The sequence below is a fragment of the Diabrotica virgifera genome, chromosome 3, assembly GCF_917563875.1.
Source record: "Diabrotica virgifera virgifera chromosome 3, PGI_DIABVI_V3a".
Taxonomy (NCBI): domain Eukaryota; kingdom Metazoa; phylum Arthropoda; class Insecta; order Coleoptera; family Chrysomelidae; genus Diabrotica; species Diabrotica virgifera.
This window is the reverse complement of record NC_065445.1, coordinates 82381842-82395238: the sequence shown is the minus strand read 5'-3', so window position 1 is coordinate 82395238 and position 13397 is coordinate 82381842. Positions and strand designations below refer to the sequence as shown.

Sequence of the window (13397 nt, the reverse complement as noted above, 5' to 3'; positions counted from 1 at the left end):
AAAATGAATTTTTTTTGCGAGAGCTGGATTGCAAAATTTATTTTGCAAAATCTATTGAACCGATCTTAATCAAATTTACAGTATAGTTTTACTGTATCATAAAGTTTTTGTGAGTTAAATATAAAGGTCCTAAGTGTAGCATAAATGGTTGAAAAACGTAAAATGCGAATACTTGTTTTTGTATGGTTTTTTCGCAATTATTGCTATTTTGCAACTAGGGTGACTATTTTTTAAATTTGTAGCCAATTCTATATTGTAGGAAATTTAATTACGCAACTTTTATGTTGGTACAACTTTTCTCGAAAATGAATATTTTGAAAGTTATAATCAAAAAACGAAGAAAAAAATCGAATTTTTCCCTAAATTTTTGATATTTTGATTATTTAAACAATGTTGCGGACCCTTTTGAGAGGGAGGATAACTCAAATATTATTATTTGATTTATTTTCAAGCAATTTCTGCAAAAAAATTTGAGTCACCTCTCAACGTCCATCTCAAAACAGATGCGCCCTGGACTAGTATTACTAAGGTTTTGTTTTTTGAATTATCCGAATATCTCTTTTATTGTAAGAGCTGTAAATAAAAACTTGCTTTGAAGGTTTATTTCATTAAAACTATCAAACGCACTAAAATTAACAAAACCAAACAAAATTAACAACAAAACAAAACAATTAAATAGCGGGTATGTCCACCTCTTGCAGCAACGACTGCTCGCAATCTGTTTGGCATCGAATAAAGATGTGTTATCCTTGCCCGGGGAATAGCCCGATATTCCTCTACGAGAGCCATAGTTGTACCAAATTTTCTGAAGGCCTAGGATGTCGGCGAATAACTTTTTTAATTTATACCATAAATGCTCAATAGAATTGAGATCTGGGCTGCTTGCGGGCCATTCTAATCTTATCAATCCAACCTGTATTTTATGAGTCAATCAGTGTTTTTATTTACAAAAAATGGTACAGCTCTTACAACAAAAGAGATATTCGGATAGTATGATAGGACTATGAAACAAAATCCGCTTTTCCATTTTTCCACAGAATTCTTTAAAGTTAGGAGAAAATACAATGCTTCCATTCACCCCTGTATAATGACATGCAAGCAAAATTGTTTTGTTACCGGAATAATACCAAACGATATCAATACATATCTACAAACTGCTGAAGAATCTTGAAAATCGGAGCACAAATAATAAAGTTATAAAATCACTTCCGGTTGAAAATTTATATCCGGAAGTGCCGCACTATAGTCGCAGAAATAGTATATATCAATCGATCCGTATTGAAAAGTCGAGCTGGATTATTTATTTCTCGTTTTGATGTCATTTCCAGTTAAAAACTTATGATGGAAGTTTGGCAAAAATGACTCAAAATTAGTAAAATCGCTTAACAATCGAGGCAAAGGTACACGAATAGTTCAAAAATATCTAATTCCAGTCATGTTGAGTGAAAACGTAGGACTTATGAAGTCCAATTCCTTGTTTTTCTGAATTTTCCATAATTTTTTAAAGCTTGAGCTCATTCAAATTCAAAGTTGTAAATATTCAAATTAAGTTATCAATCGAAGTAGCACAGAAAACGACAATAAATATCGTCTCCATACCACCAGATTGACAACAGGTGGAATACTTTCTTTGGTTACACCTCCTGAGATTTTCAAAATTTATAAATCAAACAGGATGCCGAGGAAATTAAGATGAGATAATTTTAAATAATTCACAACTCATCTGCTCAGCGTGGTAAAAGTTCCAACAAGAAAGATTCCTTAATACTCCTACAAAAGAGTAAATGAATTAAATTAATTAATTAATTAATCTCAGGAGGTGTAACCAAAGAAAGTATTCCACCTGTTGTCAATCTCGTGGTATGGAGACCTTATTTATTGTCCTTTTCTGTGCTACTTCGATTGATAACTTACTTTGTTTTTCGGTAGATGGCTCTAGTTCCTCCGTGACATTTCTTTCTTTGCAATTCGGAAAGGCCCAAAGTATGATACGTGGAGAAATCGGAGAGAAGAGGATATGGGACTACTGATGAGGGGGAAAAAACCTCCGAAATTGGTATAGACTCTTCCTGCACTCTCCGATTTAACCAGAGAATTATGCAGCTGCTGCATTTTCGTGTTGCAAAGAAATTGAAAATGTTTATACATTTTTAATTCATTTACTCTTTTGTAGGAGTATTAAGGAATCTTTCTTGTTGGAACTTTTACCACGCTTAGCAGATAAGTTGTGAATTATTTAAAATTCTCTCATCTTAATTTCCTCGGCATCCTGTTTGATTTATAACTTTTAAAAATCTCAGGAGGTGTAAGCAAAGAAAGTATTCCACCTGTTGTCAATCTGGTGGTATGGAGACGATATTTATTGTCGTTTTCTGTGCTACTTCGATTAATAACTTAATTTGTTTTTCGGTAGATGGCTCTAGTCCATCCGTGACATTTCTTTCTTTGCAATTCGGAAAGGCCCAAAGTATGATTGGAAATCGTGGAGAAATCGGAGAGAAGAGGATATGGGACTACTGATGAGGGGGAAAAGACCTCCGAAACCGGTATAGGCTCTTCCTGCACTCTCCGATTTAACCAGAGTATTATAAAGCTGCTGCATTTTCGTGTTGCAAAGAAAATGTTTATACATGTGTAAATATTCGTTCAAAGCAGATCATATGCCTCTCTAAAGATCTCTGGAGAGAGTGAAACGTACGTAAGGGTAAGCACAGAACAAGTAAGTCGCGGTGGAGCTGTATGTGTCGGTCGCGGTCGATGTCGACATCCATGTAAAACAAACACATTGTAATGAATGGAAGCGAACAGAGCAGGTAAGTCGCGATGGAGGTTTAGCGCGATGCCATCCAGGAGGTTTACATCGATGCTTTTGTAAATAAAATGAGTTTGTTTTACATGGATGTCTACTGCGCGGCCTACAAGGGTGATAATATGAGTTGATACTTTTTATATACTCCCTTTTTTGTATTCAGTTTATTTTTGAATTTCTAAAGTAATTAAATTCAGTAAATTTTTGAAACATGAAGGAGGATCTTATTATTTACAGCCAATTGATAGTGGTTCTAGCTCGACTGACAGCGCAGGTGACCTCTTGCTATGTGCTGTCGACATCCACCGCGACTTAACTAGTAGCATCTACCGCGACCTACACCTCCACCGCGACTTACTTGTTCTGTGCTTACCCTAAGTGGTGATTGGTCATCTATGAACCGAAATGAAACGTAAGCTGTCTTTCCTTATCTCAGTTTACTCATATTATTATGAGTCAACTTTAGTTGGAATTTTTACCTAGACGACCGGACGGAATGTGGCAGCATATTTTAGAGTCCATTTCGTCTCCTTTAATCGTCGTCTGCTCGCCTTGTAAATTGTAGAAGGCAGAGATTAAGTTTGTACCAAGAAATTGGTTCCATGGTAGAGGTCTTCAGATTTTCGTATCTGGGACTTTTCATTGTATTTGATTAGTTTCTGATCAATCTGATCCGCTCAAATTACAGATATACTATCCTCAATCATTATATTATGCCACTCAAGAATCTTTTAGTTTCGAATTTTTGTTTTATATTTTACTAATTTTATTATTTTTTTAGCTTGGAGTGAATTTGCAGTTCAAAGATTCAAATGCGACCAATGCGGGCGTTCTTATAAACACAAAACAAATCTCTGCAATCATAAAAGGGAAGAATGCGGCAAACCCCCATCTCATTTTTGTCCCATTTGTAAGAAGGGCTTTAAAAAGAAACAGCACCTTCAGCGGCATCTCATAGTACATAGTGATTATGATCCAACCGTTCAAAATTCCGATCCCAAAATGTTACAGCAACTTTTAGGTTTCATATCGAAGCCTAATACAAAACCAGATTCTGTTTTACCAAATCCTGCACCTAATCCTTATAATGTTTCTACAAGTATCGTGCATCCTTCAAACGTGCAATCATATTCTAATTCATATCCTCAAACTGATGTTGCTAATACCCAAAATCCATATAAAACTCAAAGTCTTTAGAGGTGATAACGAATGTGTAGCTGTTAGATTTTACGCTGTGATTCAGCCCTATTCTGTAACTTTTAACAATACAACGAATAGAAATGACCAAGTCGAATCGTAATTACCCGAAATCGGAATTTTTAATGTCTATCGTCATTTTCGTGTTGGGATTGGCATTCTGTAACTTATATCGCAATCAGTGTAATTCGAAAACGCCAACTTCTATTTGACGCGCTCAGAAGATGATGGCAACCCCGCACTGAAAAGTGAAATTAGTGTTCTGTGACCTGTTTGTTACTGGATCTAAACTTGAAATATGACATCGTTGCCATATCCTTAATTCTTTCATACTATCACATTACATCAAGTTGCATTTAAAAAATAGTTTTGAAACACCAAAAAAGAAAAGCTTTGAAAAGTAAATAAAATATAAGTGTAAATACTGGATACAAAAGGCCCATAAGAGGATAAATGGTTTTAAATCAAAGTTAATTAAAATTGTTATAAAAACGAAGATAAACTGATAAATAAAAAAGATAAATATATATAAGATATATAAATGTTTTTAATGTCCGACTGGTATATTATTTTACAAATAATGACATGATTTTGAAGTCAGTTAAGTATGATATAATTCCCTAGGGTGTTATTTTGAAAAATAACGCCTTACGGCCGGTTTCACAATCTGTGGTTAACCCTAGCGGTCAACTAACCTTTACCCACAGTCTAACTGACAGTTGCTGTTTCACAACCACAGATTCAATCATGGTTAGTTGACCGTAAGTTTTGTTTTATTTTTCTTATGTTGGTAGGAAATTATGGACAATAATCACCAGAAATAACATTTTTATGGAAGAATTATCAAATCAGCTGATCAGTCAGATGAGTTTCGATTGATTTTTATTAGGATAAATTCAATAAATTGTTATATTTCTGTATGACTATTAATTTGTTGTATATATATTTTTTAAGGATTTTATATTTAGTTGTGGAGTTTATTTTGCAGATTAAGGAAAAATAAATGTGTGTATATGTGTGGTTAGGATATTCAGTCAGACTTGTAGTTGATTTGCATAATCATATTTTTGATGTTGATTCTTGCTACCTTGCTTTAAAAATTCATATATTTTAACATACCTCCTATGGGATTAATAAAATTTGATACATGATGGTTGCTTCTTAGATTTTGGACCATAAAAATTACTATGCAAAACTTTTTTGAAATATCTTTTTTTCGTAAAATTAATATTAAAAATCCTTCCCATACGTGGCCAACTAAAGTACACACACTGTATATTACATGCACATTATACATTTTAAGTTTTGTTTATGAATAATATTTGTTTTGAGGTCTTTCGCCAATATTGTTAAAATTAAATTGTTAATATAAAAACATGTAGCAAGCAAGAGACTATAGTATGTATTAATAATTACTCCAGGAAGCAAATCATTTAAAAATTGAATAATTATTGGCCGCTGAAATGCTAAACGCATTTAAGTACATCATATAAATTCATATCTGTAATTAATAATTTACGTGTATACACTCTGTCCTGTCAATAAAACGAAATTAGGTTAGGATAACCTCTGGTTAAGAGCTTAACCATCACTCCAAGCTCTGGTTAAAAATTCTGTCGGTTAACCACAACTTCGCCGTTGACCTGATATTGTGAAACACATATTTCGGGGTAACTTCTGGTTATCTCTTAACCACAAGTTAACTTCGACTTGTGAAACCGGCCGTTAGGGTATAAAATTAAATAACTAGTTAAATACTGTCAAGTTGACAAATAACAACCTAGGTAAATCTATGATTACCACAATTACGCTACGACTATTGCTAGTAAATGTACTTATTTGAAAACTAATTAAATCAAAATTCATTCAAATTTTTTGCACATGAAGAATAATTTAGTCGGACATTAAAAGTTGAAGATACCACGGGTATTATAGATAATAACGCTTTCGGTCAACGTATATCCCTCGGGCCAAAGGCCCTCGGTATATACACCATTGACCTCAAGCATTATTATCCTTATAATACCCTTAGTACCTTAATAATAATAAATCAAAGATAATTTAAATTGTTGATATGTATTAATTATTATTAATAAATTAATTAAAATGGATATTACTAATAATATGCAATCTTAAGATTTGATTCCAGCTAAAATAACTGCTAAACAACTTTCCCCAAAAATGACCTTTTTCTATAATTTATTCAGACTATTAAGCGTTGATTGGAAAATAATAATAATATACAAGTATAATACTGGTATATAATTATCAATCACTGCTATAATTATATCTTTATATGTATTTTAAACGTTTTTATACAATCTTATTCTTGTACATTACACCATTGATTGACATTGTACAAGAAATAAACAAAAAAAGTATGGCAGCACTGTGCCTGCAAACATAAAAATATATTCAGATTCCGAATAATAAATTAATTTAAAATTAGGTTCCATGCATACTCGTAAAACATGTCTAACATACACTTATCTATGGTGTATTCCACGAATATACGACTGTTTTGGATTATCGCGACAACGAATATTTTAGTGTGCAACATAAGAAGTACGAAACTATTTTGCTCTAATTCGTTGTCGCGATAATCCAAGAGGGTCGTATAGTCGTGGAATGGGGTATAAATAAATTTAAACAGTGCACACTAAAAAATTAAACAGCTACAAAAAATTATAAGCACTAAAAATATAAAATAAATAACACACAATAAATGTAAAAAACACACGGAAGTATATAATAATTATAAATCAGTAGTAATAAATTATTTTTAGTAGAAATAAAATATAAACGTCAAAACAAAACAAAATGCGCTTCTGTCAAGCAAAATAATTCCAATACCGAAAATTCATTTCGACAGGGTCACTTCTGTCGGATGTCATTTCTATTCACTATTCCGATTAAACAGATTCCAAAATAACTATCGAATGCCTTTCTGGACTATTTCTATTTGACTTGGCCACTTTTAAAGTCTAAAAAACTAAACAAAAACTAAATATATAACAAACGTAGAAGAGGACAACGAAACCATGCAAATATGAACAAGTACAATGAGTAAGAAAAAAAGAAGCAACAATTAAAAGACTAGCATTAGTGCGGCAGATTCGTGCAAATATTATAAGAATTGTGCATTTAATGATAGAAGCATATAATTTGGACCACATATACTACACATATAAAGGTTCAAAATTAGATAGGAGGCCATCTCAGATTTTGCCTTTTACAAAAATGGCGGTGATTCAAAATGGCGACTATACATGTGTGACTAATAGCACGATAACTTTTGAACGAAAAGTGCGATTTCAACCAAATTTGGTATATAGGTTCTTTTTTTTGATGTATAAGGCCGAAGTCTTGAACCGGAAGAATCGGTTTACCAGAAGTTTTGTTTTTCCTGGTTTTTATATAAAAATATGTTGTTTTATTTTCAATTATTTCACCCTATATGTATTAATTTTTCAAATAGGTAATACGGCCATTAAAAAGAGCGTAAAAATATTTTTTAGGAAATATTTTTAGCTTTTTAGTTATGCTAGTTACCATATTTATTAAGTGCAAAACGTATCTTCACATGTACCTATATGCGGCAGATCGTGCAAATATTATAAGAATTATTGTGCATTTAATGGTAGAAGCATATAATTTGGACCACATATACTACACATATAGAGGTTAAAATTTAGATACGAGGCCATCTCAGTTTTTGTTCCTTTTACAAAAATGGCGGGCATTCAAAATGGCGACTATACATATGTGGCTAATAGCACGATAACTTTTGAACGAGACGTCAGATTTCAATAAAATTTGGTATATAGGTTCTTTTTTTGATTAATAATGTCGACGTCTTGAACCGGAAGAATCGGTTTACCAGAATTTGTGTTTTTACTGTTTTCTTTTATGTAAAAATATGTTGTTTCTTTTTCAATTCTTTCACCCTGTACATATTAATTTTTCAAAAAGGTGATACCGGCGTTGAAAAGAGCGTAAAAATAAAAAATCAATGGGAAAATCCCAATAGTTGGCTGTATACCATAGTTTAAAAAACCAATACAGAAGTAAAAACTTCGAGATGTATTCTGGTATAAAATCGTTTATTTAAAAACTATAAAATGTCATCGATTGCAGAACGTTTTCGTTCTAAACAGAACATCTTCAGTGCATCCTGCCGAGTATTTTGAAACTAGCACACCGTAAATAGTGTTAACATCATCATATATGGTTTACATAATGTAATATGTTAAAATGTTATGACTACAAGTCGATGTTAATGGATAAAGTGGAACACATGCTAAAAGGGTGCCATGGTTCCCTGCTCGAAGATACTAGGTACTTGCCAACTTGTTGGTCTGTGCCCATTGAATTGGCAAGTATGTACCTAGTATCTTCGAGCAGGGAACCATGGCACCCTTTTAGCATGTGTTCCACTTTATCCATTAACATCGACTTGTAGTCATAACATTTTAACATATTACATTATGTAAACCATATATGATGATGTTAACACTATTTACGGTGTGCTAGTTTCAAAATACTCGGCAGGATGCACTGAAGATGTTCTGTTTAGAACGAAAACGTTCTGCAATCGATGACATTTTATAGTTTTTAAATAAACGATTTTATACCAGAATACATCTCGAAGTTTTTACTTCTGTATTGGTTTTTTAGCGTAAAAATATTTTTTAGGAAATATTTTGAACCCTTTAGTTATATTAATTACCATTTAATACATGCATAACGTATCTTCATGTAGGTACCTATGTGCGGCAGATTCGTGCAAATAATAATATAAGAATTATTGTGCATTTAATGGTAGAAGCATATAATTTGGACCACACATACTACACATATAAAGATTCAAATTTAGATATGAGGCCATCTCAGATTTAGTCTTTTACAAAAATGGCGGGCATTCAAAATTAATCTGCCGCCCATAATCACATGTGAACATACGTTATGCATTTATTAAATGGTAATTAACACAACTGAAAAGTTCAAAATATTTTCTAAAAAATATATTTACACTCTTTTCAAGGGCGTTATTACCTTTTTGAAAAATGTATATATACATGGTGAAAGAATTGAAAAAGAAACAACATATTAAAAATACAGTAAAAACACAAATTCTGGTAAACCGATTCTTCCGGTTCAAGACCTCGATATTATTAATAAAAAAAAAGAACCTATATACCAAATTTGGTTGGACGTTTAGATCAAAAGTTATCGTGCTATTAGTCACATATGTATAGTCGCCATTTTGAATGCCCGCCATTTTTGTACAAGGAACAAAAACTGAGATGGCCTCGTATATAAATTTGGACCTTTATATATGTAGTATATGTGGTCCAAATTATATGCTTCTACCATTAAATGCACAATAATTCTTATAATATTTGCACGAATCTGCCGCATATTCGTACATGTGAAGATACGTTTTGCATTTATTAAATGGTAATTAACAAAACTAAAAAGATGAAAATATTTCCTAAAAAATATTTTTACGCTCTTTTCAATGGAGGTATTAACTTCATGAAAAATTAATACATACAGGGTGAAAGAATTGAAAAAAAAAAACAGCATATTTTTACATAAAAACCAGGAAAAACACAACTTCTGGTAAACCGATTCTTCTGGTTCAAGACCTCGATCTTATACATCAAAAAAGAACCTATATACCAAATTTGGTTGAAATCTGAAGTCTCGTTCAAAAGTTATCGTGCTATTAGTCACAATGTATAGTCGCCATTTTGAATCCCCGCCATTTTTGTAAAAGGCAAAATCTGAGATGGCATTCATATCTAAATTTGAACCTTTATACGTATGTCCCTGTAAGTTGTATCCATATGGAAAACTTTTTTATTATTAATTTTACGAAAAAAAGTTATTCTTTATAAAAAGCTCTGCATGGTTCAAAACCTAAGATTTAACCATCAAATATCATTTTTTTTTAATATTATACGAGGTATGTCAAAAAGTTTGGATTTCACTCAAGAGTAAAGTAGCTTTATTTTTCACAATATTGAAAATTGCTATTATGAAAAATTGTTTGGAATTAAAAACTGTCTTCTAGTATGAAATTACATCCTTCTAATTGAATTTTTTTTTTTTTTGAAAAATTATGGATAACTAACATTATTTTCAGTTATTTTAATTCAGATAACTCTTTTATTATTAATTTTACGAAAAAAGTGATTCTTAATAAAAAGTTCTGCATGGTCTAAAATCTAAAATACAACCATCTTTTTTCAAATTTTATCAATTTTATACGAGGTATGTCAAAAAATATGAATTTCGCTCAAAAGTAAAATACGTTTATTTTTCACAATATCGAAAATTGTTATTATGAAAAGTTATTTAGAATTAAAAACTATGTTTTAGTATGTAATTACATCCTTCTAATTGAAATTTCTGAACTATAAAGGTACTTTACTTTTGATCTAAATTTATCTTTTTTGACATATCTGGTATAAAATTAATAAAATTTGATATAAGATGGTTTTATTTTAAGTTTTAGACCACCCAGAACTTTTTATTAAGAATCACTTTTTTTCGTAAAATTAATAATAAAAGAGTTATCAGAATTGAAATAACTGAAAAAATAATGATAGTTATCCATAATTTCTCAAAAAAAATATTTTTTAATTAGAAGGATGTAATTGCATATTAAAATATAGTTTTTATTTCCAAACAACTTTTCATAATAGCAATTTCCAATATTACGAAAAATCAAGCTACTTTATTTTCAAAAATATTCAAATATTCAAAATATTCAAAAAAATTGATATTTGATGGTTAAATCTTAGGTTTTGGACCATGCAGAGCTTTTTATAAAGAATAACTTTTTTTCGTAAAATTAATAATAAAAAAGTTTTCCATATGGATACAACTTACAGGGACTTACTGTATGTGCAGTATATATGGTCCAAATTATATACTTCTATCATTAAATGCACAATTGTTTCACATATCGGCTGCACTACATGGGTGACATTCGTAAAAATGAGCTATATCCTGAAAAACCAGAAATATGCCCAATACCTCCGCACAAAAGTGGATCCATATAAAATGATTTTCAGTGGAAATATGATCAATGTGTCCTTCCAGTACTTACATATGGAGCACATACATGGACCTTCACAACGGAAAATATTGAAAAGATGGCCAAGACTCAAAGAGCAATGGAAAGGCAGATGCTGGGTATCAAGCTAAGTGATGAAAAGAAAAATTCATGGATCAGAAATAAAACCAAAGTGAAAGGCGTAAACAAACATGCAGCTACTCTTAAATGGAAGTTTGCAGGACACAACAGCAGACAAAGAGACGGAAGATAGAATGAAGCGATAACCCACTGGAGACCTTCGGACCATAAAAGAGGAAAGGGCAGACCACAGATGAGATGTTCGCGGATGACCTAAAAAATACGCATGAGCCAGATGGACTGGATTACCACTGAACCGAGAAGAGTGGAAAAATAAGGGGGAGGCCTACGTTCACTGAACAAGTGAAGGGCAATAGATAGATAGATAGATTGGCCAGTTCTATTCGATTTTCCTTACTTCTATCATCGAAATGAGTTACAGAATAGGCATGATTGTCTCTTAGCAGTAGGTACGGTAAAAAGAAGAGAGGACATTCATTTTCAGGATATATTATGTTATCATCATCTAAATGTGGAATTTTTAAAAATTTGTCATTTATAAAACTCATATATTGTTGATTTAAAACACTTATTAGTGTTACGAACGAGCATTGCTTCAATACTTTTAGAATTTTAAGTGCTTATTTATTATTGACAAATTTTACCTTTATTTTTTTGTTGATCAATGTTTTGTTTTAGTGTGCGTATTACATAATGTATTTATTTAAAAAATGTAAGCTCTAGGGACCTGGGTCTCTGGTGTCTGAAAAAAGGTAGCGATGTCCAAAGCGACGTAACTAGAATTGTAACTATTAAACAGTAAAAAAAATAAACGTCAAATAAAATTCATTAGAATTGAAATGAGTATTCTATTAAAATAGACGCCTCAAAAGATATTTTGTAACAAATAGAGAATAAATTTATTTATGTAGGAGTCTGATATGCCAAAAGCAAAAACACAAATATTATAGATTCACAATACTTCTAAGAGCAAAAGAAAATATTGAATCGGTGGAAAATTATTAATATAAAGTCAATAAATAATAAATATTACTAGATTTTTGAAAAGTGTCCAATGTATTTCCTTAAACATGTCATAACTCACCACGCAGTGTCTTTCACAAAGTTACTATTACATTAACCCTACACTACGCAGTCTGCGCAATGATGCAAACATGCATCAACTAGAATTGTGCCCCATACCACCACGCAGAGTAAAAATTTTGTGCTCCGTTGACACCGAATATGACAAAATTCAGTTTGGCAACATTGTGTGATTAACAAGTCTTGTCGGATATCAACAGAACCGTAATTTAAAATGAGATGTTTTAACCTAATGATGTTTCAAGTATGATGTGTAAAATAATTTTGAATTCTTTTCCGCTAATGAACTTTTTTTTGTCCTTAAAGGAAGAAAAAAAAGTTTAATTTCTCTTGCAAAACCCTTAGTCTCCCGACGGTACTCTTAAGGTACCACAAAATTCAGGTACCGTTATTTCCCAAAAGCGTTGAAGTAGATTTTTTTAAGAATGTTTTGTTAAATATCATTTATTAGTTATCAGCTGATGTTTAATACCGCATTTAAACGATTTCGTGTTACATACACAGTAAGATTTTATAGGTACTCTAACTAAAGGATCGTTGGAAAAGAACGCTTTGAAGATCTGCTTTTAACTAATTTTAAAAAGTTATGACCGAAAAAATAAGGTGGACTTAATAGTACAGTCGGGAAGTAACTGTCAAAAAATCTAGAGAGACTACAGGCGGGTTCTCACTTTGTCAGTTCCGCTGACGCAGTCTGGCTGATTTAAATAATGAAAAATAAAAAGTGACCCTCGCATTCACACGTTTCATGTTTTGCTCCATTCAGTCCTCAGTTAGTCCAAACATTTTATATCGTGGTAATGAAAATGGTTAAAAAAAATTGAAACCAGCTATTCGGGAAGTATGTTTACAATGATTAGTAAATGAATTACAGAATATTCCAGTGAATCGAAAGAAAAGAAAACGTCGTAGATGTTGGGTCAGGTCCTGAATATTTCGCAGAAATATATGGAGTGCTAGTGCAACTATGTATATTGAAAGAATTAGCTTTGGAAGATTACCACCAAACTACTTAAGAACGAAGACAAATTTCAAGAGATTCTACAAAAAAATTGCTCCAAAATTGCTCTCAAAACTTGCCACATTGAACAAATCACGAAAATGGATGTTCTCGCGCTTCAGTTTCTATTCATTATGTGA

The 13397-nt window shown here is 31.7% G+C and overlaps 1 protein-coding gene across 40 annotated transcripts in view; it reads left to right on the top strand.

Moving 5' to 3' along the window:
- The window catches only part of LOC114336038 (longitudinals lacking protein, isoforms H/M/V), a 630205-nt gene that overhangs the window by 205249 nt on the left and 411559 nt on the right, over nt 1-13397 (top strand). The window contains exon 5 of one of the 40 annotated variants that reach the window (XM_050646567.1): nt 3591-4021. The exons of the other annotated variants lie outside the window; for them this stretch is intronic. Within the exon in view, the coding sequence (XP_050502524.1) occupies nt 3591-4006 (416 nt within the window). The 3' untranslated portion in view covers nt 4007-4021. Of the gene's footprint in view, nt 1-3590; nt 4022-13397 lie in introns of those variants that run through there. 40 annotated transcript variants of the gene reach the window in all.